The following is a 26,252-nucleotide window of genomic DNA, read 5'->3' on the forward strand; positions in this document are numbered from 1 at the left end:
CACATCCTTCTAGTTGGTGTATGTGGGACGCGGCCTCAGCATGGCCAGAGAAGCGGTGCGTTGGTGCGTGCCTGGGATCCGAACCCGGGCCACCAGTAGCGGAGCGTGCACACTTGACCGCTAAGCCACAGGGCCGGCCCTATCCCTTTTAAATACATAAACACACACATCCTTCCTGATGTGAATCCGAAATTAAAAGAATTCCTGAGATAGGTGGAGGATCTTTGATTCTTTCACGTAGCAGCGCTAGATGGTCTCGAGTGCTTAGACGTGTGCTGGGCCAACGCCTGGACCGCCCCTTTGTTTTGAGGGTGGGGAGACATCAATGCCACACTGGCAGTTGCCTAGGTCTTCTCCCCACAACCCAGACCACCCCCCACACCCAGACCAGCCCCGCCCCACCCAACCCCATTTATAACCGTATCACGTATGTTTATTTAATACTTTGACTCATGCTTTTGGTTTTGATTTTCTTTTGAAATGAACATTCTTGTCTTTCTCTTCCTCCTTTCTCTCCATGTAGGAGGAAAAGAGACGTCGAGTTACATCCAGAGAACCGTAAGAATAATTAATATACCTTTTTGTTCTGTGCAATGTGTAGTCTTGATTACTGAAATGACTTTTCTGAAACCTTTTAGAAGGAACTTCATAGTGAGTTGCCATGGCGACCAGAGATAGCTTAAGGATGCTGAGTTTGGGGTTGGATTATTAGCCTTTTGATTCGGGGGAATGCTCCTTGCAAAGAGTGCGTTGAGGGCAACTGGCGGTTGTTATCAGAACGACATCTAAAGGTCATATGAAATGTTAAAGTGGTGTGTGCCCTTCAGGGCTCCTGAGATGGAGAGTGCTTTCTCGGATAGGAAGGAGGACCTTCTGAAAACAGCTTCCAGGAGAGGAGTGTGTGAAAGTCACCATTGGCTTGTTTTCTTTTGCTTGACAGAGTTGCTAGACCACTCCCTGCAGAAGAACCGGAAAGAGTAAGACCAGGCACACACACGGAAGAGGAAGAGGAGAGAGATGAAAGAGTGAGGCCTAGTCACCCGCAAGTTTGTCACCTCTGCCTTAATCTCATAAGAGTCTCCACTTGGTTCTGGGAAGGAGGCGGTTAGGGGGTGGGGAGCATGCAGGAACAGAATGACTTTCCCTCATGATCACAATGCCCGTGACTTTGGCTAAAACGTTTTTCAAACTCATTTTTCTGGTAGTTCTCTACGGGGAAGGTGTGTTCCCGTTTTGGTTTGGTTTCATGTTAAGACATTGATTCGAAGTTTCTTACAAACTCGAATGGGTGTGGGTGCTGTTACTGGCAGCCTATTAAAGGCTGAGGGTCCATTATTTTGCTCTGATGGAGAATCGACCAAGATGTATGATAATTCTTATACCATTTGGTACTTGAAGCAAGTCTGTAGTTGATCACCTTCCCTACCCTGATACTAGTTAAGATTAGACAGCAGTTACAGGCGGGATACGCCATTCACTTGAGAACAGGCAGTTCTAATGGGGCCAGCTCAACCACCCTCCAAAGAAGGAGCTTTGGGCGGCTGCCAGGATGTCTTCTCGCAGTGGGAAGGCCTGCGACACGTTTCTTCTCTAAGAGCACTGACCTCTGTGGGCTCTTTACAAAGCGCGTGGGCGTGCTGAGGCTGCACTGGCCTTGAGCAGCGTTCGGGAGAGACGTTTAACTCCTCAAACTCGGGCTCAGAGCAATGCCGTGTTTCGGGTGGAGCTCTTTGTACAGATTGGGTCATCCTGCTCTGTTCCTTCATTAGAGATTCCTACTCTAGATATTAAGTCGTTTTCTATGAGGTTGTCAACACTCGTCATGACAGGTGGTAGAGGGATTTGGGGGTAAAAAACGCTTAAACTGCAGGATCTCTCCTCTGAGAGTTTCTTTAATTTCCTGCCTATTGGCCCCACACACAAAAAAGTGCTGTCTTGAAGGTAGACAGTCTTTACTCCCACCAACTAGACTCAGGACCAGTTTAGATATTTTCTTTCCTTAGAACACTTTAATAAAGATTAAGGCCAAATGGGGAAAAATTAACTAGTCTTTTTCCCCCCATTTAGGAAGAAAAGAGACTCAGAAGTCAAACCAAAGAACCGTAAGTATAGTTAACATGGCTTGTACTTTATATTGTGAAACTTAATTGCTAAAATAAGCGTTCTGGTAGAAATAATGGATTGGACAGACGATTAGGTCCACTAATTATATATATAGTGTGTGGGTGAGTTCCGCTTGTGGAAAAGAGGCAGACCACCACTGTGAAGGCCGAGGTCAGCTGGGATTTGGCTACCTTGACCCCACACTCTTCCTCAGCAGTGGTCATACAGCAAGCAGTTTGTCAGGTGGTGGTTAAAGGGCGTTGAATGAGGAGCTTTGTCAGTTACCCGTAGCTATGGAAACGCTGTGTAACAAACAGCCCCAAAGCTCAGTGGCTTAAGACAGCCAGCAGTTATCGAGCTCACGAGTCTGCAGCTCGGTGGTTATCAGCTGTTCTTGGCCAGGCTTGGCAGGGACAGCAGGCTGACCCACTTCTGCCCCACGACTTCGCCATCCTGGGCGCACTCTCCTGGCAGTGGCAGAGCGAGAGGGCAGAAGTGAAAAGAATCACTTTCTCAAGCCTCTGACATCCAATTGGCCGAAGCAAATATTGACTGGGCCTGAGTCGGGGTGGGCAGAACACAGGAACCAAGTGACAGGGCCCTGGCTGAGGGAGAGGCGAAGATCCCGTGTGTGCATTCAGCTTTCCACAGTCGCTGGTATAGACCGCCCATCAGACCAGTGCTCCTGGACCTACACGGGGTCAGCCTCGGGCCAGCCACTTGCCTTCCTCCACCGCAGGTGGGATTCCCATCAGATTACAGGAAATCAGTGGAGTCTTGTTGTCTGTTTTTTGTTTTAAACTCCTGGCACTTCATTGACGTTCGTATGACGTGTTGATGGCATTTCTGAAGATCATAGTTCTGAAGTAATAAAGGCCTTTTGGGTTTCCTGCAGTGGAGACTTGCCCTTCAGATGGGAAGGCACCCCACGCTCTGACTCCAGGGAGGAGACTGTGTGAGCCCTCCCTGGGCCACTGGAGATGACGGCAGGCTCCCTGAGCTGACGGGGGTGTGTGTGTCTTGTTTTGTGTCACAGGACACCTAAACAGAAACCGAACGAGGAGCCGGATGGAGAAGCCAGACCAGGAGTTCAGGCTGAAGCAGACGAAGGCGGAGAAGAGAGAGTAAAGACTGAATTTATTTCACTCTGTTCTTACGTTCCCATTTAGTTGGGAGAAATCGCACAGGGCAGGGCTGTGGGTTCCAGTCCAGCCCCACTTCCCCATGGGGTGACTGAGCAACTTACCTAATCCCCCTCGGGGCCCGCCAGCTGGTGGGAGGGGTGGTTGGTGGTTGTCACTGCGTGTCAGTGCCTGTCACATAGTGAGCATTCCCTGTCTGTTTATCCGTAACCGTGGAGAGGGCCTGTGTGTGCCTTCACTAAGGTCTGTGTGGAACCAACTTCCTTGAGATCCTCTCCACTGAGAAGGCCTGACGTGTGTCAACCCAGACCCATGTGTCAGCCATGTCTGTGCTTTAGTCAGTCTCCTAAATTCTAGTCTAGCTCCCCTCACCCCTGCCAGCCTCCCTAATTCAGCTAAGTGAACATGTTTAAACCCTAAAACATACGTTGAGCCATGGACAGTCATCTGTAAAAGTACGGGATGGTAAGGTTATCCGCATGGCTGTCCTCTACCTGAGCCTGAGGGGAATGGAGACTTCTGGGGGCCACAGCCCAGGAATCGCCAGGTCTTTGAGCAGTTTGGTCCCAGTCTAAGAGGATGAAACAGGATAATCCCAGGATGGTCTCCATGGTTTTCTGTCTGAGATCCAGAGAGGGGAGCCAGGGTCACAGACTAGCTGGGTCCTGAGCATTCTCATGTTCTCAATTCCAACCTGGTGGGCGGTGGGCGTCCACTCGTCCTATGGCAGATGACCCTTCTGGTGTCGCCTCCAGCTTGCTCTAATGTCTTATTGTCCCTTGCCTTTTCTGTCCGGATGTTAGTCACTTACTGTCAGCACTTGGCTGGATCCCTTTAGGTCTAGAGAGATCTTGGTGGTGGCGTCAGACCACGCACTTCCTCACACAGAAACCTCGGGAGCTTCAGACCATACAGCCAGCACTTTTGTGGCGTGATAGAATGGGATAGGAGGATCCAACATTTGACCTTCTCTAATATTATTGACTCTTCCGTCTTAATAAATCCGTTCATAGATTTTCTGCTTTATGAAGATGAGCTAAACAAATTTATCAGAAAGGTATTTTTTATATGCAGGCTTAGAAGACACTAGATCATCCATATGTAACAGAGTTGACTGAGTTGGAAATTCCTACTTCTGTTTTTTTAATTTTTCATACTAGAATCCTAAATTTGATTCCCACTCTTTGCTGTCCTAATGCCTGTCTGTGTGACATCTTCACCCCTGACCCGGTGACAGATGGAGCTGTAGGCGTTTTGGCTGACATAAGCAAAATGGCTATAAAATTCCCTTGTATGCTGAGCTATCCTAGGACAGGAGTTGGCACACTGTGGCCCGCAGGCCAGAGCTGGCCCTCTGCCTGTTGTTGTAAATAAAGTTTTATTGGAACACAGCCATACCTTTTCACTTACATATTGTCTCTGGCTGCTTTGTGCTTCAATGGCAGAGGTTAGTAGTTGTGACACAGAACATGTGGCTTGCGAATCTGAAAGTATTTGTTTTCTGGCACTTTACAGAAACAGTTTGTCAACTCTTTTTGGTAGGGGGTAGGGAACTGAGTTAACAATTTGAAGCCTCACTTCTACTGTGTAGATCTGCCCAGATTTTCCTGTTCTCTAGTTCCACAGTGCTGCGATCATTAGCTGATACTTTGGTGTTTGGTCTCGCTCTTCCTTGGAAACTAATTTTTCTCCCTTTATCTCTCCACCCGCACTTCCCTCTGTCAGGATGAGAGGAGGCAAAGAAGTCAACCCAAAGATCTGTAAGTGGTTAAAATGCTTGTGTTTTTGTGCTGTGCTTTGTGTAATTTTAGTTGCCGAAATAACTGTTCTAGAGACCTGTGATGATATAGAGATGTACAAGGAGTTGCTGATGCTGTTGGGAGACTGGGTCAGTTCGGGCAGGATTGGATAAGAAATCAGACTCTGGGCCCCATCCTTTCCCCTTACCTGCCACCACTTTGGCCGCACTCTCGTCCCTGCAGAGTCACGTGTGTCCCCTAGCTTCCAGCACCTCTCATTGGGCCTCACGCCTGAGGGGTCACCTGGGGCTTCTGAAGGCCTTGTTTTAGGATTACGAGTTAGCAATGTGCCTTTAGAGCCCCCATGACAAGGGGGATATCACTTTTGGACGGAAAGAATCTGTTCCCCAGATGTACTCTGAATATTTTGCTTGCCAACAGGGAGGCGTTAGTTTGTCATTTTTGATGTGAGTTGGCAGTATAGTCAGTTTTTCTGAGCTAACGTTTAGCATATATTTGTTTACCAAATAGAGCTGCCAAAAGGAGACCTGAAGAAAAAGAACCTGAAGGAGTAAAACCACAGGTTTCTGATGAGAAAGATGAGGATGAAAAGGTAAGGCCTTGTTTTTCAATCCTGCCGTATTTCATACAGCGTGAAGTGATTTTTTTTTTAAACTAACTTTATTATAGAAACATTCAAACATACCCCAAAGTAGGCAGAATAGGGTAGCAAACCCTCATGTTCTCATCATCAGCCTTCACTTATCGACTCATGGCCAAGCGTGTTTCTGTCAAGCCCCACCCGTTCCCCTCAGCCTCCCTCACCCCGGATGATGATAAACAAATCCCAGACATGTTACTGAAATGTTTACAGAACTACCCATAAAAGAAAAGGACTCTGTTTTTAAATATCACCACAAGCCCGTCATCATAACACAGCTAATATGTCAAGATCTAGTCTGAGTTCAGATTTCCCTGATTGTCTCTGTTGTCTGTTTTTTACAGTTTGTTTGTTTCAGTCAGCACCCAAACAAGGTCCATACGAGTCTGGTTGATGTTGGTCCTAAATGTCTCATGTCGTTTCGCCCCTCTCCCCTTACTTGCAGCTTGTGGAAAGGACCGGCTTACCTGTGAAGTTTCTGGATTCTGAATTTTGCCATTTGCACCCCTCTCGTGTATAGTGTCTCCCTCCAGCCCCGTCTCCTGCAGACTGACAGTTCAGTCCAGGGGCTTCACCAGATGCTGGTCTTCTGTTTTCCAGAGCGCTTCTGAGGTGGTGCCGTGTGCTTCCTGTTGTATCTGCCAGAAGGCACAGCTGTCTTTTTATGGTGTTAAGATTGATCCCTGGGCTCAGGCACTGTCTGCCTGATCCATCCATTATAAAGTCCCCCTCAGCTGTTCCCCTCAGGTTTTTATAACAGTCATTGCTTAAATCCATTATTTCACTAGGAGTTGCAGAGTGATAATAGCCCTTCATTTCTTCCTTCACTCGAAATCTAGAAATGTGTCCCCTCATTAGTCTGCTCGGGCTGCCATAACAATCGACCACAGTCTGGGTGGTTTAAACAACAGACACTTATTTTTTTCACACTTTCAGAGACTGGAAGTCCAAGATGGAAGTGCCAGCAGGGTTAGTTTCTGGTGAAGCTCTCTTCCTGACTTGCCGAAGGCTGCCAGGAAGTGTCCTGTGCTGTGTTCGTGCTGTGTCCTCATGTGGCCTCTCCCTGTGTGGGCACAGAGGGAGAGAGAGTGAGACCTGGTGTCTCTTCCTCTTTTTATAAGGACACCAGTCCTCTCAGATTAGGGCACCACCCGTATGACCTCATTTAACTTGAATCATCTCCTTCAAAGCCTCATTTCCAAATACAGGCATACTCAGGATTATTTTATAGAGCTTCAGCATATGCACTGGGGGGGACACAGTTCAGTCCATAGCACCCCTCATCAGTTTTTTACTTACTTTGAGGTGCCACTTGTACAGGAAAGCTAAGGGTTTTTTAAAAAATTGGTCTCTCGGGGCCAGCCCGGGGGTGTAGTGGTTAAGTTTGCACGCTCCACTTTGGCAGCCCAGGGTTCGCGGGTTCAGATCCCGGGCGCGGACCTACGCACCGCTCATCAAGCCACACTGTGGTGGCATCCCACATACAAAATAGAGGAGGATTGGCACAAATGTTAGCCCAGAGACAATCTTCCTCAGGCAAAAAGAGGAGGATTGGCAACAGATGTTAGCTCAGAGACAATCTTGCCCACCAAAAAAAAAAATTGGTCTCTCATGAGTCTTTTAAGGAAGTCTTTGGTTATAAGAATTTTGATTATAAGACTTTGGACACTAGCAATGGCTTGGATTTCACTGGTCCTTTGGTTGCTTCCCCCTCCGCCTCTGACTAGGTTTTGTGAAAACCACGTATATAAAATTTGTAACTCTACAGCATTATCCAGATGTAGGATGCTTTTTTACCCTTCACTCCTCTTTTGTTTTCTACATTTAGGAGGAGAAGAGACGCAAAACTACATCCAAAGAACCGTAAGAACCTATTTTTGTCTTTATGCAAAGTAGATCATGATATTAAAATGATTGTTCTAGGGGCCGGCCTGGTGGTGCCGTGGTTAAGTGCGCACGCTCTGCTGCGGCTGCCCGGGGTTCGCAGATTTGGATCCCAGGCGCGCACCGATGCACCGCTTGGCAAGCCCTGCTGTGGTGGCATCCCATATAAAGTAGAGAAGATGGACATGGATGTTAGCCCAGGGCCAATCTTCCTCAGCAAAAAAGAGGAGGATTGGCATCAGATCTTAGCTCAGGGCTGATCTTACTCACCAAAAAAAAAAAAAAAATGATTGTTCTAGAAAGGAAAAGGGGTTTTCAGTGAATTGCCAGAGCAGCCTTAGCTTTGAATCTGATTGGGTCTGAGCACAGGACCAAGACGCCCTAATCCTGCCACAAGAGGCAGGTCCCCTCCATGCGGCAAAGAGATAGTCATGACCTAGACCTTGCCCCTTACACAACAGCTGGTGCTCACCTGTGTCAGGTAGATTAGGTATAACTGATGGCAGATTCTGGTATGTTCTGAAATGATTTAAAAAATCTTGTGCTTTGTTCCCAGAACTGAGAAAAAAATGGCTCGAACCAAAACAGTAGTGTCCTCCAAGGTAAATGTATATCTGGGGATAAAACCGGTGGTGCAGCACTAATGGGATTGCGGGGAGCCGGCTCTCTGAGCGCCCGTGTGTTCATGCCCCACAGATCCATCCTCCGAGGTGCGTTCAGTGCGGCCAGTACCTGGATGACGCAGAGCTGAAATACGAGCAGCATCCCCCTGACGCGGTAAGTTCCGCTCTCTTCTCAGCCTTCTGTGTCCTCTCTTGTGTGCCTCTGCCTAATGGCCAACTGTCTCTCAGGTGGATGAGATACAGCTGTTGACGAATGAGAGGCTGTCCATCTTCGATGCCAACGAGTCTGGCTTTGAGAGTTACGAGGCTCTCCCCCAGCACAAGCTGACGTGCTTCAGGTAACTACTACGCTTCTGCCTTATTGCAGCGGGGCACTTCCCTGACGCCGCCTCCGTTCTTAACGTCCTAGTGAAGATCTTTAGCTCCTGTCCTGGAACACTTCTTAAGCTGCTAACACTCCATGGATAAAAGCCACAAAGCCGGTGGAAATATAGTGTTGTTTTTATTGTTAAAACTAGACATGTTAACTCATCAGTCAGTACACATCCTGAAGGTCACTCATTCATATAAGGGCCAGTGGCGTGCTGGATACTGCCCTAGCACCTCAGGTCCCCGCTTTCTTGGAAGCAGAAAAAAGTTATGCCGATCAGGGAGGAACAACCTTGACAAATGTAAAAGAGCACGGTGAGCAGAGAGAGTGGGTGGGAGAAAGAAGGTGTGTTTAGAGCGGAGGGAAAGTGACTTGAGCACAGACCTCGGTGGTGTAAGAGAACAAGCCGAGGGGGTAGCTAGGGAAAGACATTCCAGGTAGAGGGAACAGCAAGTACAGAGGCTCAGAGGAGGGTGTGTGCTGGTTGTGGAAGACCAGGCGATGAGGCTGGTGTGGCTGGGGCAGAGGGAGCAGGGGGCGAGTGTAGGGGCTGTAGACAGGGAGGAGGGTCCGCGGGTGGGGGGCTAGATCCTGCAGGGCTTTGCAGGCCGTGGCAATGACTTCGGAGCCTTCTCTGAGTGAAGGGCCATGGGGTCTGGACTGGAGCTTTGGCAAAGCTGAGCCGAGCTGTTGAGTGAGCAGACTCCTCACGCTCATCAGCACCTCCTTCAGTTCTGCTCCTCTCACTGGAGCTGTGCTTGTCTCAGGGACTTCACTGTTTCTCTCTCCTTTCAGGCCTGGCACATGTTCTCCCTCTCACTGAGAATGGTGGGCGGGTGCATTGCCTCAGGTGGAATCACTTCTGGGCAGCAAGTTGGGGGCTCATGCCCTGAGAGGAGACCCCAGCATGTTTCTTCACCGTTCTCCGCACTCCCTGTGGTTAGGGGTTGGAGGCGTCTCCCACTCTCTACAGTCAGGATCCTGATGCATACTGGGATGCCAGCCCAAACCTCTGCCTGATGGCATGAGTGAAACGTGCCGTGTTGACATAGCTGACGGTCACGCGCTCCTGCCTCCCTGTGGCGTCCTCAGGACAGAACCATGCGTGGGAGCCAGGTTGCTGTAGTCAGGAATGGTGGGGCTTGGGGTCTCTTGGCTTCCTCCTGAAGAACAGGGTCTGCTGTAGACTCATTCCTGTAGGGTGGGAAGGTGGCAGTAAGGACATTTTCCCAGGAATAACGTGCCTTTTAGCATCAGGCCATTGGTTTTTTAGGGACTGTTTACCTGTGTTACTTGGGCTGGAAGTGGCAGGTGGAAACAAGTCCATCCTGTGAACCTGCCTGCCTGCCTGCCCGCCTGGGACTTAGAACTTCTCCCTGGTGTCACCTCTACTGAGAGAGCCCACAGGCAGCCTGTTGGGCTGCGCACGGGATCCTCCTCTTCTGCATATCCTGCCCTCTCCTGATATGTGTCCAACTTTCATACTTGACTTCAAGTCCTGAGGGCAGGGCTGTGACCCATGTCTGTCTACCATGCCTGGCACATAGTAGGGGAGCTCAACTCAAGGTAGTCACATTTTCACGTTTAAAGAATTTTATCTTTGGCTGCCCCACGGCCTAGAGGTTATGTTTGGCACACTCTGCTTCAGCAACCTGGGTTTGGATCCCGGGCGCAGACCTACACCACTCACTGGCGGCCGTGCTGTGGCGGTGGCTCACATGCAGAATAGAGGAAGATTGGCAGAGGTTAGCTCAGGGCAAATCTTTCTCAGCAAAAAAAAAAATTTGTCAGATTCTAAGATGAGGATTTTTGGTTCCAAGGGCCTAGGCTGTGGGAGTGTGGTGGGGGTGCTCTCAGGAGAGATCCCTTGTGGCCCGTTTGGGGACTCTGAGGGATGGCATGGCACCTCTGGTATGAAAGGGTGATCCCTGAGGCCAGCATGAGCAGGTCTGTAAGCAGAACCCCTGATTCATGTTTTCTTAAGTTTGACATCCTACTAAATGAAAAATATCCTCCGGAATGTCAGAGTGTCTCTGAGATCACAGATGCCCTTAGACTTGACATTTAACCCCCACAGGGAGGCAGAATCCCTCCTTCCCATGTCCCTGATGTACCTCGCTTCTTATGCTGTTATAATATGCTTCATTTTATTTAATTGCTTTACTGAGGTGAAACTCACGTAACATAAAACTAACCATATATAACCATTGTGAAGAGGTAAATCCATAAAAACAGCAGATTGGCGGTTGCCAGGGTCGGGAGGGAATAGGGAGGGACTGCTTAATGGATATGAAGTCTTATTTGGGGCAATAAAAACATTTTGGAGCTAGATAGACGTGATGGGTGCACAATTCCATGAGTAGAATGTGTGTGAGACGCCAGTGTTGCTCCAATAGCAACATGTCAGAGGAGCATGCAGCCAGCTGCTCCCTTGTGAGAGTTCCCATCGTCCCCCTGTGGGTCTCACTGATCTTCTGGCTCTGCAGACACTCACACTCCTGGTGCACAGGTGGGAGAATCGGGTAGAAACCCCTTGGATGCGAGAAGGCTGTACTGTACTGATCTAGCGTTCTGGCAGCCAGACAGATAGCTGAGTCTAGGTGTTGCATAGTCCCATCACCTTGTGTCTGGGCTTCACTCTGTGCTTCGATCTTCACACTCTCTGTCGCCTGTTGCCTGTCTAGTGTGTACTGTAAACGTGGTCACCTGTGCCCCATCGACACTGGCCTCATCGAGAAGAACGTGGAACTCTTCTTTTCTGGTTCAGCAAAACCAATATATGATGATGACCCGTCTCTTGAAGGTAAGTGGAACTTTCCAGGTTATGTTTGGGACACATATTTTAAAGACAAAACAAAACTCACCTACAAAGGAATATTCAGCTGGAATTACTGCCTCTTAAAGTTAGGGCTTGAGAGTCTGCTGTGAACAGCTGTATGCATACTCACTGTGGTGGCGCTGAGGACTGCCGGCTCAGCTGATGAGAAATGTCAGGTCCCGTTGGCACTCGAAGCGCCACTTGGCCCTCCTGGGGTTTTGATGTGAGTCCTAGCTCTTAGTCCGTTTCCTTTCAGGATACTGTTTCTTTTCCTTCTCTTAGGGGGTGTTAACGGCAAAGATCTAGGCCCCATAAACGAATGGTGGATCACTGGCTTTGATGGAGGTGAAAAGGCTCTCATTGGCTTCAGCACCTGTAAGTATGGGGCCAGCTGTGGACTGTTCTGGGATCTGAACGGGGCCTTTGCTCCTGTCTACCCTGGGGCCTGGTTGGGCTCTGGTGGGAAGTCAAGCAGGCTCACGTGAATGCCACATGACCGTGTGGGAACCCTGTTGGGTTCGACTGGGGTGGCCTCTTGTGTTAGTTACAACCAGCCCTGGAACTGACCCTCCAGGTATATGAGCGGGTCATATTCTTGCAGCTTAAACCCAGACCGAATTCCAGAAACCAGAGACGAGCTAAATGAAAGCCACTTGGCTGGTCTCTGTTCTCCAGCTGGCTCAGGCCACTTCTGAATGAGCTAACTCTGACTGTACTTTGCATCTTTTTGGGTATAGGATGACTTCTAGACTGTTCTGTAAGCTTCCCTTTGGCCACTGTAGCTGCCATCAGGTTCAAACTGCTTTTTAAAACGTCTTCTGTTCACTGCAGCATTTGCTGAATACATCCTAATGGATCCCAACCCCGAGTACGCCCCGATGTTCAGCGTGATGCAGGAGAAGATCTACATAAGTAAAATCGTAGTCGAGTTCCTGCAGAAAAACCCTGACTCAACCTATGAAGACTTGATCAATAAGATTGAGGTGAGAGATTTAGTGTCTTTGTAATCTGGGGTTCACCTACTTACATGCAACATAGATGTTGCTAGAAAACTCATGTCTAGAATCAGCAGAAACCGTTCTTTAGTTTGATTAGAACAGTTTTGTTTCAGCCTAAGAGAAACTTCTGATGTTTTTCTTTTCTTCAAGACCACTGTTCCTCCTTCTGTGCTCAACCTGAACCGCTTCACAGAGGATTCTCTCCTTCGACACGCCCAGTTTGTGGTAGAACAAGTGGAGAGTTATGATGAGGCTGGGGACAGTGACGAGCAGCCCATCTTCCTGACCCCCTGCATGAGAGACCTCATCAAGTTGGCTGGGGTCACCCTGGGCAAAAGGTAAGGCCACAGTGGGAATAAAACGGAAGACCCGAGACCAGAGAAGGCGGTGTCCTGTGCCGTCTTCCCCAGCCCGCTAACACCACGGAAACTTCTCTCCCAGGCGAGCCGAAAGGCGGCAGACCATTAGGCATTCTGCCAAGGAGAAGGACAAAGGCCCCACCAAAGCCACCACTACCAAGCTGGTCTACCAGATCTTCGACACTTTCTTCGCAGAGCAAATCGAGAAGGACGACAGAGAAGACAAAGAGAACGCCTTCAAACGCCGGCGCTGCGGTGTCTGCGAGGTAACCTCCCCTGGGCTGGGCTCCCCATGTGATCTGAGGACCCCGCTTCTTTCTCCTTCTGACTTGAGACTCGCACTGCTCAGATGTGACGCCTAAGTTGGAAGCTGGGAGAAAGAGTTAGTGATGTTGGGGGAACTGCGTGCCTCACGGGACAAACAGATTGATAGGACAGCTGTCGAAAGAGGTGTGCTCGGGCGCTTTGCTGTGAATGCCATTGTCACTAACTAAGGAGCCTGGCCTCCTGGGTGGTGTTGGCTCTGCCTGCGTCTCACTGTGTCTCAAGGCCCCATGTGAGGGCAGAGGGAGCGACTGCCCCACAGAGGCGCTGCTTCCCCCTCGGACGGGGCATCCTGCCAGGAGCCTGCCTTGTCTCATGGTGTCACTTTCCCGGCAAAGCGGGGACTTTGTCCAACTTGGATTTGAGGCCTTAACAGACCTTTCTTGCTGTGAATCTTTTATATATATTTGCCTCACTCTGGAGGGATTAATCCCGCCAATCTGTGACCCAGAGATCAGCTGCATTTTGGTATCCATTGGCTTATTTTGGATGAAAACTTGAATGCAGAATCACAGCTGCCTTCAGAGCCGCCCCGTGTTCACAGTCCTTGGGCTTCACTTTCTCCTTTTGTCTTCAGTGGCAGCCTGAGCAAGAATTCACGTGTTGTCACCTTTGTGTTGGTTTTACTTTACTTGTTTTCATCTAGCACATGTGTACCCAAGCCTTTTTAATTTTTTAAAAATATATACATAACTGGTATCTTCTGCAGCTGTGTTAGGCATTGATCCAGGCAGGTCTAGTTAACTCACTTTGACTGTTCCATAGTCCTATGTCATATGAATATCCCAACTTACCCTCGATGACGGGCAGTTTTCTGTCATAAATCACGTGGCAGCATCTTTGAACGAGGCTTCTTGGGACTGTCTCTACTTAGAAGTAGAATTGCTGGGGTATGGGTTATAGACGTAACTTTGCTCTAGAACACTGCTCTCCAAAGTGGCGATGCCAGCTTATCCTTTGAGCAGTGTGTGTTCTCCATTCCCCACAGCTGTCCCAGCACCACATGTCAGCTTCTTAACCTTGGCCACTCTGGAGGATATGAGTGATATCCTGTTCCTATTCTCATTTCCCATATTTCTAATGAGGCTAAATGTACAATTTTTGAAAATTTTAATTCACCAAGAAACTAGTTACCAACTGTCACTAATGGCTGTTGGATTCACTTTTTTAAAAAATATTTTTTAGGTTTGTCAACAGCCTGAGTGTGGGAAGTGTAAAGCCTGTAAGGATATGGTTAAATTTGGTGGGAGCGGACGGAGCAAACAGGCTTGCCAAGAGAGGAGGTAGGTTTGGCTGGCTTGTCCTCGTGGCAGAGGAGGATGCCAGCTGATGGCACACGGGCTTCGTGTGGGACGGCGGGGTTGACATGTGCGGGGCAGGAGAGTTCCTCTGTCGGGCATTGTCACCAGGCCTGTTCCTCACACCTAACTAAAGCAGCCCCCGTTTGGATTTACTTGTAAAAGGGGCCTCGCTTATAACAAGTGACTTTCTAGGTGTCCCAATATGGCCATGAAGGAGGCGGATGACGATGAAGAAGTGGATGACAATATCCCAGAGATGCCGTCACCCAAAAAAATGCACCAGGGGAAGAAAAAGAAACAGAACAAGAATCGGATCACGTGGGTTGGAGACGCCGTCAAGGTAATCGTGGGGCCAGCTCTTGGTCGTCTTAGTGCCGCCCTCTGAGAAGCATGTTGTCTCCTGATGTCTCGCCGCCAGGCCCTTTCTTAAGCAGCCTGAGCCTGGAATCTGCTCCTTTGCCTGTGAGGAGCAGGGCTGGCTGAGAGGCCGAGGCCTGTGGCCAGGCACCAGAAACGCATTTTGGCTTGTGTGCCCAAGGACTTGGTTTCCCTAGCATCGCAAAATGGGTATTTGGCACAGTTCTAGGGGTGTCAGGCTCGTTCACCTTGGAAGCGTGTTGTGAAGCGAGCCGTCACGGCCCCTCTGGCCTGGGAGTGGGTGTTCTCGGGACACTAACAGGTTGCCTCCCAGCGGTTCCGCGGTCATCTGCCCGTCTAAGGCTCGGCTCCTTGACCAGAGCTGGAGAGGGAATGTCCTCTCAGCATTGTGTCCTTCATGTCCATGAGCCGTAGATATAGTGGGTTCATTCACCAAGCTTGGGGCCTCCCCCTGCCTGGTGCTACTGTAAGCCCGGACGTGGCTAAGCCCCTGCCCGGCGGCACTAATCTCCAGAGCAGGAGGACAGACGCATACTGTCAGGCAGGTGGGGGGCTGGAAGGGGTCTGGGCCCCCGGAGGCTTCCCCGAGGAGGCGACCTCTGAGAAGAGCTGGCCGCGTGAAGATCTGGGGAAGAATTAGGGCAGAGGCCCTGAGGTGGGAGCCACCTTTCCTGGTGGGAGAAAAGGAAGGAGGCCTATGAGGTTGATGGGGGAGTCGGGGGTAGGATGTTCCTTAGGACCACAGTGAGGAGTTAGGACGGGTGCTGTTCAAATCGAATGCTGGAGTCCAATTTGCTGCTGACACGGAAGGGCAGAGCTGATGATAGAGGGGCGTGAGTGCCCTCTGCTGCAGGCTTCCAGCCAAGGGAGGCAGGTGTTCTCTGTAGTAGCCAGGCTGGTAGAGCTTGTGACTTCTTAGAAAATCATTATGAGTTATGCTTTTAAATCAAGTAATAGGAACACGTGGGTCAAGCCTAGCACGGACCTTCACACCCACCCTTGCCTGAAATTAAGCTCTCTTGTTTTCAGACTGATGGGAAGAAGAGTTACTACAAGAAGGTATGCATCGACTCGGAAACCCTGGAAGTGGGGGACTGTGTCTCTGTTATTCCAGATGATTCTTCAAAACCACTGTACTTAGCCAGGTTTGTATCCTTCCCTTTGCTTGACTTCAGCACACACTTTCTCTTGAACAAGTAGGAGATGCCTATTTTGTAAGAAGAGCACCAGCAGCTCCTTGCCCTAGACTAAAACCAAAAAAAAAAATGCAAGTTTCCCTAAGTAGACTTGGACCAGGTCTGCCAGTCAGGTTAGCAACTTGCATGTGCCGCCTCTTCCGACGCCAGGGTCACGGCCTTGTGGGAGGACAGCAGCAACGGGCAGATGTTCCACGCCCACTGGTTCTGCGCTGGCACAGACACGGTCCTCGGGGCCACGTCGGACCCCCTGGAGCTGTTCCTGGTCGATGAGTGTGAGGACATGCAGCTCTCGTACATTCACAGCAAAGTGCAGGTCGTCTATAAAGGCCCGTCGGAGAACTGGGCCTTGGAGGTGAGTGCCCGGCGCCCTCGGGTGTCCCTCCCTCACTGCCTGGGGTCATGGCTGACACAGCATCCTTGTCCCCAAAGGGAGGCATGGATCCCGAGGCCCTGCTGGCAGAGGATGACGGGAAGACCTACTTCTACCAGCTGTGGTACGATCAAGACTACGCGAGATTTGAGTCCCCTCCAAAAACTCAGCCCACGGAGGACAACAAGTATAAGTGAGTGCCGGGATGGGGCTCCGTGTTGTTCCCTCCTCGGGGCCCGTCTGAGGTGCTCGAGGACGCCACACTTACGTGACTCGCTTGAGCTCGTCACGTGCTCCCATCTGTTGGGTTTGTTCCCCCACAACCTCTGGTGGTTTTCCTCGATAAGCAGATACCCACCTGGCTTTGTTGTAGTTGCTGTGAGTGAGTGGACAGCCTGGGCGGGAGGTACCTTTATGAGAAGCTCTCATGTCCACGAGCAGGCTGTGTCTTTCTCTCTTAAGCCTTTTTGCGTGTTCCTTAGTGTTTGTCCCACAGATCTTGGTGAGTGTTTCGTTTCTTAGGTATTTTCTCTCATAAGTGAGATCTTTTGTTCCATTTGATTTTCTGGTGGGTGACTACCTTTAGGGAGGCCTGCTCTTTTTTTTCTAATGCTTAGCACCCCATGCCTTCCGTTCTTTTTTTTTTCTTTTTTTTTTTTTTGTGAGGACAGTTAGGCCTGAGCTAACGTCCGTTGCCAATCCTTCTCTTTGCTGAGGAAGATTGGGCCTGGGCTAACATCCGTGCCCATCTTCCTCTACTTTATATGGGACGCCGCCACAGCATGGCTTGATAAGTGGTGTGTAGGTCCTCGCCTGGGATCTGAACTTGTGAACCCCAGACCACCAAAGCGGAGCACACAAACTTAACTACTATGCCACCAGGCCGGCCCCTGTGCCTTCCTTTCTAACCTCAGTACCTCCTTTGTCCTGACTAAAGTAGCGCTGGTGCCTCCAGAGCGTAAAAACGCTGACAGTGTAAGGCTGATGGGGCGGAGGCTGGGAGGGCTCACGTAGATGCTCCTGTGTTTCTCCGATCAGGCTGGTGCTGGCTTTTGACTTGATCTCCATGTTTAAGGCAGTCTCCAACTTTCTTTTAGAAAGGCTTAAGCAGGAATAGTGTTGAATTTTACCAAATACCTTTTCAGCCTTTATCGAGTTAATGATATGAGCCTCCTCTTCAATTTTGAGTTCTTGACTAAACCACTCTCTGCATTCTTGCTTGTGGTGTATCCTTAACCATATTCTAGATGATTGGTTAATGTCTTAGGGTTTTTATATCAAATACTCAAATGGGATTGGCTTATCATTTTCCTGTGGTGTGTGTCGTCTCTGGGCTTTGGTACCAAATCAGTGTTCTCAGAGTGTGAACATGACGTACAGGACGGCCAGTTTCTTCCCACGTCTGCACGTATTTTCTCTTGGTCACCAGTCTCTGGATTAAGCCAGCGGTTTCTGCCGCGGTCTCTACCAGCCGCCTGAGGCTTTTGTTTCTGTCCTTCACGCCTTCAGGTTCTGCGCCAGCTGTGCCCGTCTGGCTGAAATGAGGCAAAAGGAAATCCCCAGGGTCATGGACCAACTCGAGGACCTGGACGGCCGCGTCCTCTACAGCTCGGCCACCAAGGACGGCGTCCAGTATCGAGTGGGCGACGGTGTGTACCTCCTCCCTGAGGCCTTCACGTTCAAGTGAGTGTCCCCTCTGCCAGGTCAGGCCCGTGAGCGCTGGGCCAGGACAGGGTCGGCTTTGTGACATCCCCCACCTGCACCCCCGGTTCCAGCTGCTGCCTGAGCTGTCACATAGTGTCTGTGATCAGGCAACATCCAGCCGTCCAGTGTAGAGTGAAGGTGATTCGGTTGCACAAAGAAGCTGTAAAGGAAAGCTTCACGTGCCTTCTGTGAAGGAAGTTAGACAAGGAGACCCTGCTGGTTATGAGAGAGTGGCAGGGTCAGTGATGGGCCCCCGCCTAGCCGTGTGGCTTCAGGGCAGAGAGCACTTCCTCTCAGTTCCCGTCTGTCAGATGGGGAGAGGAGTATCTTGCCTGCCAGGTGCTAAGGATTAAGTGAGTTAAAAGTGCTTAACACAGTGTCTGGCTTAGAGTAAAGACTGAAGGAATGTGAATTGCAATTCCCATTTACCAGCAAGTATCAAGTGACTTCTTTGCATATCAGAGGCTTGAGGCTCTTCAGGGAAAAAGCAAAGCCACAGATATTTTCCACTCTTGATCCATTCTTTATTCGTTCTAAGAACTAGCGCGTGGTTAGAATTACAACCAACATTTTCCAAACTTCTCGATTTCCCGACTCGCAATTCCATTTTCCTAGAGTCCCGGTTGGAACCCAGTCCCCACCTCAGTTCAGTTACTGTGAATTATGAAACACGGAGGGCAGGGGTCCTTCCAGCCTCGCCCAGTCAGTGCACGTGGCCCCCCCAGCACCTGTCGTCCTTGGCATGGAAGGGGAGGACACCGTGCGGTGCTCTGTCCCGGCTGCTCCTGGCACAGTGGAAGCGTCAGCACAGATGTTCAGAGGCACCTGTCAGGGGGCCCGGGGGGGAACACGGCAGCTGCCTTCCTGAAGGGCAGTCTTCAAAGGATGCAGCCCTCGGTCTTGGCAGGCAGATCCGATGACCAGCTTTACCAAAGTGGTCGGGCCAAATTCGGCTTGCCCAGACCTCGAGTCTCCCCCTGCTTCTGCAGCATCGCCTCTAGTCGGCGCCTTGTCAGGAGAGCATAGGTTATAACGTGGTAACAACCCCAAAACTGCCGACGTTTCCTTCTTGCCTGCGCTGTGTCCATCATGGTTCTGCAGGGAACTTGGCCTGTTGCGTCACTCAGGGACCTGGGCTGACAGAGCCGCCACCTTCTCAGAAGTTGCCAGCCTGAGCCAAGGGCAGGCACACTGGAGGCCCTCCTGGCGGCTAAATGCTCCCGCCCAGGAGTGCTTGTGGGTCACTTCTGCTCACACTCAGTGAGCGGAACAAGTCGTGTGCCAAGAAGTGTGGTCCTGCCATGCAGCCGGGAGCGGGGAGCTGGGATATTGGAACAGAACAGCATTAGCAACTACCCTAGCCAGCGGTGCGCAGACAGAGAATGCTCGTTCTCAGCTATGGATGGGATTTAATCTGTCTCTCCCTCTTTTCTAGGGGCGCTTAGCTGCAATAGTTTATAAGGTGTTTGAATTTCAATGGTTATCGTTCGTAGCCAGTCGTGCTGAACTAACTTCCTTTTAAGGTTTACTGTTCAGTTATGCGGAACGCGTGCCTCTCTGCAGCATCAAGCTCTCCAGTCCTGTGAAACGCCCCCGGAAGGAGCCCGTGGATGAAGATCTGTATCCGGAACACTACCGGAAATACTCCGATTACATCAAGGGCAGCAACCTGGATGCCCCTGAGCCCTACCGAATTGGCCGCATCAAAGAGATCTTCTGCATCAAGAAGAGCAACGGCAGGCCCAACGAGACAGACATCAAGATCAAACTCAACAAGTTCTACAGGTCAGTGAGGGCCTCTGCTCTTCCGGGAGGCGGCGGACTCTTCTAGAAGGCTCTGCCTGGAACGGGGTTGTAACACAGCGCAGGTGTTTTAAGAGGTAGAGGTGGCTGTCTTTCCAGGTGTTCCTGGTTATCTGATGGATGCTGGCAACGACTATAATTTTATTTTGTGGCCTTACTTTTAGGCCTTTACTTTAAAGCTGCAGAGTTTTCTCTCTGAAAGAAATCCTCAAGCGGAAGTCCAAGATGTGACGAAGGCAGGGGGGAACGTCTGGGCTCTGCCTGAGGCCCCTAGAGAACCTCGGGCCCCCGTCCCCTGTGCCCTCTCTGTCCCGTGCTTCCCGGGCCCGCCCGGCTGCTTCTGGACGGGAGGCCGGCAGCCGCTGTTGCTGACACAGGGCCGTCTTCCTGGGCTCTAGTCGGGGGCACAAAGAGCAAGCAAACCGTTCACTGAGTTTGTTGCAAAGAATCCCACTCGGTTTGTAGCGTTTAGTGTCGGCTAAGGGGAATGGTGATCAAGCGACTTGACTCGGGGGCCGTGGTCCTTACCCAGTGATTCTCTGAGCACCCCTGGGAACGTGGTGCCGCTGAATTCATTGTCAGCTCACGGCAAGGGAGAATTCTTAAAGACTTCCGCTCACAGGCCGGAGAACACGCACAAGTCCACCCCGGCCAGCTACCACGCCGACATCAACCTGCTTTACTGGAGCGACGAGGAGGCCGTGGTGGACTTCAAGGCCGTGCAGGGCCGCTGCACCGTGGAGTACGGGGAGGACCTGCCCGGGGGCCTCCAGGACTTCTCCGCCGGCGGCCCGGACCGCTTCTACTTCCTCGAGGTGGGCCTGCGCTGACTGGAGAGAGGGACTCACTCGGGTCAAACCTGCAGCCCCCTAGAAAGTGGTGTCCGGAGTACAAATCTGTGACGTTTAAGGTGTTCTGGGACACTTTCAGCTTTTAAAGTGCAGTAGAAAATGTAACCTGTGAATGTCCTAATGCAACTAAAATTTATTTGAAGACACTCGGGTGGCCTCTGCTAGCCTGACCAGTGCCTTAGTGTGAGTTAGAGAAAGGTGCCCCTCTCCCTTCAGCCAAGCGTCTGCATCCACGGCCACACAACTAGGCAGCTGGCTGAGAGAGGGTCCAGGAGTCTGATTAAGCTCATCACTTACAGTGTCTGAGCATGGCCTTTTTGTGTGTGTGTGTGAGGAAGATCAGCCCTGAGCTAACATCCATGCCAATCCTCCTCTTTTTACTGAGGAAGACTGGCCCTGGGCTAACATCCGTGCCCATCTTCCTCTACTTTTATGTGGGACACCGCCACAGCATGGCCTGACAAGCAGTGCATCGGTGCGTGCCCAGGATCCAAACCCGGGCCACCAGCAGCGGAGCGTGCGCACTGAACCACTACGCCACGGGGCTGGTCCCCCTTCTTCACTTTCTGTGTTACATCATCTTAAAATGCTACATGGCCTGTGTTTCCTCAGGCTCCAGTGTGGAAGGCCTCATCAGACCATAGTCCCTGCTGTAACACTTTTGCCTATTTTTAGAATGAGTAGGCCAAGCTCTTATAATAGCAGGAATTTCAGTGTTGGCCACATGAAGTATTTGTATTAATAGAACTTTTTCATTTTCAGTGTAATGAAATCAAAGTACTCTTACTGGTGGCTAATTGCTGAGGGCAGTATTCAGCGAGACATTAAGTGGCTCTTGGGCCGGCTCCGTGGCTTAGCGGTTAAGTGCGCGCGCTCTGATGCTGGCGGCCCGGGTTCGGATCCTGGGCGCGCCCCGAGGCACCACTTCTCCGTCCAACATGAGGCCTAGTCCCACGTACAGCAACTAGAAGGATGTGAACCTATGACATACAACTATCTACTGGGGCTTTGGGGGGAAAAACTGAATAAATAAAATCTTTAAAAAAAAAAAAAAAAGTGGCTCTTTATCAGAATAACTTCCTAACTCCTCTTCATTAGGGGACCAGTGCGTTTCTCCGCCAGACTCTTGTGGTTCTTTCCTTCTAGGCCTATAATGCCAAGACCAAGAGCTTTGAAGACCCTCCCAACCACGCCCGGAGCCCTGGGAATAAAGGAAAAGGGAAGGGAAAAGGTACGCAGACTTCCCTAGGGGTCTCCCAAGGCCTGTTGTGAATCGCTTTGTGTAAAAGAACACGGGCTCTCTGCTCTGAACTCAAAACGAGGCCGCCTTTGAATCAATAACGTGTTTGAGGAGAGCAGGTTAGGACTCTGATTTGAGTTCACTTGCGGCCTGTCTCCTCCAGGGAAAGGCAAGGCGAAGTCTCAAGCCTGTGAGCCAAGCGAAGCAGAGGTGGAAATAAAACTGCCTAAACTGCGGACCCTGGACGTGTTTTCCGGCTGCGGGGGGCTGTCGGAAGGGTTCCATCAAGCAGGTAAGCGCTGGGAGGTTTCTCTGCACGACTAGGAAAACTGGACAGGGTGGTTCTGCCCGGAAGCCCTCTGTCGTCACAGTTCTGACTCGAGTCTCGCTCAAGGGACTTTGAACACGTCTTTGTCCTTGTGTTCCCAGGCATCTCCGAAACCCTGTGGGCCATTGAGATGTGGGACCCAGCGGCCCAGGCGTTCCGGCTGAACAACCCCGGGTCCACGGTGTTCACGGAGGACTGCAACGTCCTGCTGAAGCTCGTCATGGCCGGGGAGGTGACCAACTCGCGTGGCCAGAAGCTGCCCCAGAAGGGAGACGTGGAGATGCTGTGTGGCGGGCCGCCCTGCCAGGGCTTCAGCGGTATGAACCGCTTCAACTCTCGTACCTACTCCAAGTTCAAGAACTCCCTGGTGGTCTCCTTCCTCAGGTAAACGGAATGGAAGCCCCTCTGTTCAGTGCGGCCCTGGATGACGGGACAGCCGGCCCAGGGCTGCGACGCCAGATGTGCTGGGGCGAGCCGCCACTGCCTAGCTGCCCCACTGCTGAGGTCTGTGTGCCCAGGCCGGATGAGGGCCTCTGCCTACAGGAAGTGCCCGGCTCGCCGGGGGGGAGACTGAGAGCTGGGAGGTGCAGCTTCCACAGCCAACGTCGTGCATTTGGGAGAGGCTTCTGGTAGAGCGGTCTTCCTCCTCTTGGGGTCTGGGGGTGACTCATGGTCTCTCCTGCCTCCTGCAGCTACTGTGACTACTACCGGCCACGGTACTTCCTCCTGGAGAACGTGCGGAACTTCGTCTCCTTCAAGCGCTCCATGGTCCTGAAGCTCACCCTCCGCTGCCTCGTCCGCATGGGCTACCAGTGCACCTTTGGCGTGTTGCAGGTGGGCCCTCCCGGGGAGGGGCGGGGTGGGCAGACTTCCCAACCGGAAATAGGGTTGACAGGGACAGGCCGTTAGTGTGGAACCTACAGTCCTGACGAGGGGGGAGGTGGCGCTGGGGCCTGCCCCCACCACCGTGAAGCTCAGAGCCGGGGCCCCGGCAGGTCAGCCTCATAGTGTCTCCCTGAGAGCTGTGTCGTCACCTGCCTGAGGAGGGGCCGCATGCTCGGGGCTCTGCTGCGTTGGTCACAGCTCGTTTTCCCGATAGGGAAGGTGGTGCCAGCTCGGGGGCTCTCGGTGGCAGCTAGATCTCCACGGAGGGGTGGGTGAGGCCAGACTGGAGAACGATACAAAGACCAGACTGTTACATAGGCTAAAAAAATGTCCTCTGGTTGATGTACGTATGTAGAAACACGTAGAGGAGGTGGAAGGTCATGCTCCGGGGGTTGTCAGTGGCTGTGTCGGCAGGACAGGAATTTGGGGTGATCAGAGGGGACTAGGCCTTATCTGGAAAGCAGTCACTCTATATGTACCTGTTCAGTAACTGTTGGTATAATAAAAAATGAAGCAGTTACCCGAATGGGAGGGATGGTTGGCTAGAATGCAGTGAGTGAGTGTCTACATGAGTGAGCACTGGGCCGCCTGGCCCCCCAGTTCAGCCTCCACGGTGGCTCGGGCTCGCTGGGCAAGCCTCATGGGAGGCGTGTTCTCTGTCCCGTGTGACCACAGGCTCCAGATAGGCGGCAGAGCTCCTGGTGTCTCCTGGCTGCTCTGCTCCCTGAGTGCTGAGACCGCGGGTCCCTCGCAGTGCTCTCCACAGAGCCAGCAGGAGTCGCCAGCAGGCTCCACTCCCGTCTTCTCCAGTGGCCGCCACGGAGCATCCTGTGTTCTTTTCATCTGGTCCCACTTCCTCTTGTTAGCAGCAAACCTGCTGGGTTAATTAGGGGTCCTCCAGGGGAGCTTGGCACCAGCCAGCCGCTCCAGAAAGTTGAGTGCTGCTGACTCCGGCCCTCAGTCCAGCCATTCGGAGGTGCCCGCTGACCGTGTGTGTGTGGCCCTCCCATGTGCAGGCTGGACAGTACGGCGTGGCGCAGACGCGGAGGCGTGCCATCATCCTGGCCGCGGCCCCCGGAGAGATGCTCCCCCTGTTCCCAGAGCCCCTGCACGTGTTTGCGCCCCGGGCCTGCCAGCTGAGCGTCGTGGTGGACGACAAGAAGTTTGTCAGCAACATAACCAGGTGGGAGCCCCTGCTGGCCCCACTGTGTCACGGTGCTTGTGAGCGTCACCCTGGGAGGGTTGGTGTGGGCGGGCCTTTCAGGAGCCTGAGCGGAGGAGAAAGCGCTAGGTGGCATGGTGTCTAGCCTGCCACACGGGCACTGCCCCCTCTGCTCTCGAGTTCTGAATCCGAGTGAGCCCTGCGTGCAGGGCAGTGGTCAGATGCCGGGCTGCAGTCACAAGCAAAGCCCACGCTCCAGCCTGTCCCCTTCATAGACGGGTCTAAGCAGAATGCTGCCCGTGTGACCGCAGGCGGCCCTTTGACCTCTGAGCGGGGTTGTCCCCTGGACAGGGCACTGCCGGCATTCGGGGGATGGCTGTGACACGAGGGAGTCTGGCTGCGGGAGGTGTCGACTGTCGGCTGTGCCCTGCAGGTTGAGCTCAGGCCCGTTCCGCACCATCACGGTCCGAGACACGATGTCAGACCTCCCGGAGGTCCGGAACGGAGCGTCGGCACTGGAGATCTCCTACAACGGGGAGCCGCAGTCCTGGTTCCAGCGGCAGCTCCGGGGCTCGCAGTACCAGCCCATCCTCAGGGACCACATCTGTAAGGTAGCGTCGCCCCGGCAGCTGCGGCCTCCCTCCAGCCGCCGGCCTCACGGGAACCGACTTGTGGTCGGAGCCCAGCCAGCGCTTGGGTGGGAAGCAGGATCTGATCCCAGCCCTCTTCCGGCTCCTTCTCTGCTCTTGGCCCCTGACCCGAGCCACGGCCATCCCGACTGGCTCCCAGCCTCGCCTCCTCACCGCCCCCTGCTTCTCTTCTTGCCCTCGACCGCCCGTGCCCCCTGCAGCAGCGTGCAGTCATGTGAAGCGTCAGAGCTTCTGCTGTCCTTAGAATACGCCCGAATGGTGTGTCTGGCCGCTGCCCCCTGACTGAGCGCATCTGTCCCTACTCCTGTCTCTATGTCTTGTCTTAAATACACCAGACCTGGCCCTCTGCACGCGCCCCAGGTCTCTCCATAGCCTCATCCTGCGGGGCTCAGCTCGGGTGTCACCTCCTCACGCTTGCCCTAAACTGCCCCCCCCCCCGCATTATTCCATGTCCCTGCTGTGTCGTCTGCATGGGACACCTGTGGCCCCCGAGTCGTTGATCACGGTTACTGTTTGTCTCCCCTGTGCGGGTTCCTGGTCGCCGTGGTGTTCCCAGTGCCCAGAACAGTGGTGCCCAGCCCGCCGTGGAGGCTCAGGTGCCCCCTGAGCTAGGTGACAGTCGTGGCATGCTGCTCTTTCAGGACATGAGCGCGCTGGTGGCCGCCCGCATGCGGCACATCCCTCTGGCCCCGGGCTCGGACTGGCGCGACCTGCCCAACATCGAGGTGCGGCTCTCCGACGGCACCATGGCCCGGAAGCTGCGTTACACCTACCACGACAGGAAGAACGGCTGCAGCAGCACTGGGGCCCTCCGCGGGGTCTGCTCCTGCGTGGAAGGTGGGCCCCTCGGGCCCTGGGTGGCTCCCCTCAAGTCTGGCATGAAGCCCCCCACCCTCTTAGATTCTGATCCCCCCTCAGCGCTCCAGTGGGCTCGGAGGAAGGAGTGCTGATTCCTGGGGTTTCCCAGCAGGAGATAGCAGGGGCTGCTGCTCACTAACCCAGCGGCCCTGGCAGGGCACAGACACTCCAGGCCTGGGGGTCCCTGCTGTCGAGAGCTGCCGAGAGCATTAAGTGGCAGAAACTTTGCCTGAGGAACGGGGGCTGTCGGCTGCCCCGTCCCTCCTGTCCCGCGGCCTCACCGCAGCCCTCTCTTCCAGCGGGCAAAGCCTGCGACTCTGCGGCCAGACAGTTCAACACCCTCATCCCCTGGTGCCTGCCCCACACCGGGAACAGGCACAACCACTGGGCCGGCCTCTACGGGCGGCTTGAGTGGGACGGCTTCTTCAGCACGACCGTCACCAACCCCGAGCCCATGGGCAAGCAGGTAGGGCCGGGGCCCAGGGGCAGGCCTGGGAGGGGC

At 52.6% G+C, this 26,252-nt stretch overlaps 1 protein-coding gene across 3 annotated transcripts in view; it reads left to right on the forward strand.

Annotated features, from left to right (window-relative positions):
* The window catches only part of DNMT1 (DNA methyltransferase 1), a 41,051-nt gene that overhangs the window by 12,731 nt on the left and 2,068 nt on the right, over window positions 1-26,252 (forward strand). For all 3 annotated transcript variants that reach the window (XM_004442617.3, XM_087425484.1, XM_087425485.1), the window contains 31 exons: window positions 524-558; window positions 941-1,025; window positions 2,068-2,102; window positions 3,140-3,227; window positions 4,971-5,005; window positions 5,516-5,597; window positions 7,474-7,508; window positions 8,086-8,131; window positions 8,226-8,306; window positions 8,381-8,490; window positions 11,207-11,325; window positions 11,623-11,715; window positions 12,172-12,323; window positions 12,489-12,676; window positions 12,780-12,963; window positions 14,207-14,304; window positions 14,515-14,662; window positions 15,730-15,845; window positions 16,047-16,251; window positions 16,329-16,462; window positions 17,779-17,952; window positions 19,537-19,758; window positions 20,399-20,591; window positions 21,774-21,858; window positions 22,031-22,159; window positions 22,297-22,579; window positions 22,888-23,029; window positions 24,097-24,263; window positions 24,676-24,853; window positions 25,534-25,729; window positions 26,050-26,216. In XM_004442617.3, coding sequence (XP_004442674.3) covers window positions 524-558; window positions 941-1,025; window positions 2,068-2,102; window positions 3,140-3,227; window positions 4,971-5,005; window positions 5,516-5,597; window positions 7,474-7,508; window positions 8,086-8,131; window positions 8,226-8,306; window positions 8,381-8,490; window positions 11,207-11,325; window positions 11,623-11,715; window positions 12,172-12,323; window positions 12,489-12,676; window positions 12,780-12,963; window positions 14,207-14,304; window positions 14,515-14,662; window positions 15,730-15,845; window positions 16,047-16,251; window positions 16,329-16,462; window positions 17,779-17,952; window positions 19,537-19,758; window positions 20,399-20,591; window positions 21,774-21,858; window positions 22,031-22,159; window positions 22,297-22,579; window positions 22,888-23,029; window positions 24,097-24,263; window positions 24,676-24,853; window positions 25,534-25,729; window positions 26,050-26,216 — 4,005 coding nt within the window. The remainder of the gene's footprint in view (window positions 1-523; window positions 559-940; window positions 1,026-2,067; window positions 2,103-3,139; window positions 3,228-4,970; window positions 5,006-5,515; window positions 5,598-7,473; window positions 7,509-8,085; window positions 8,132-8,225; window positions 8,307-8,380; window positions 8,491-11,206; window positions 11,326-11,622; window positions 11,716-12,171; window positions 12,324-12,488; window positions 12,677-12,779; window positions 12,964-14,206; window positions 14,305-14,514; window positions 14,663-15,729; window positions 15,846-16,046; window positions 16,252-16,328; window positions 16,463-17,778; window positions 17,953-19,536; window positions 19,759-20,398; window positions 20,592-21,773; window positions 21,859-22,030; window positions 22,160-22,296; window positions 22,580-22,887; window positions 23,030-24,096; window positions 24,264-24,675; window positions 24,854-25,533; window positions 25,730-26,049; window positions 26,217-26,252) is intronic.

The sequence above is a fragment of the Ceratotherium simum genome, chromosome 39, assembly GCF_057802395.1.
Source record: "Ceratotherium simum simum isolate JZ-2026a chromosome 39, ASM5780239v1, whole genome shotgun sequence".
NCBI lineage: Eukaryota > Metazoa > Chordata > Mammalia > Perissodactyla > Rhinocerotidae > Ceratotherium > Ceratotherium simum.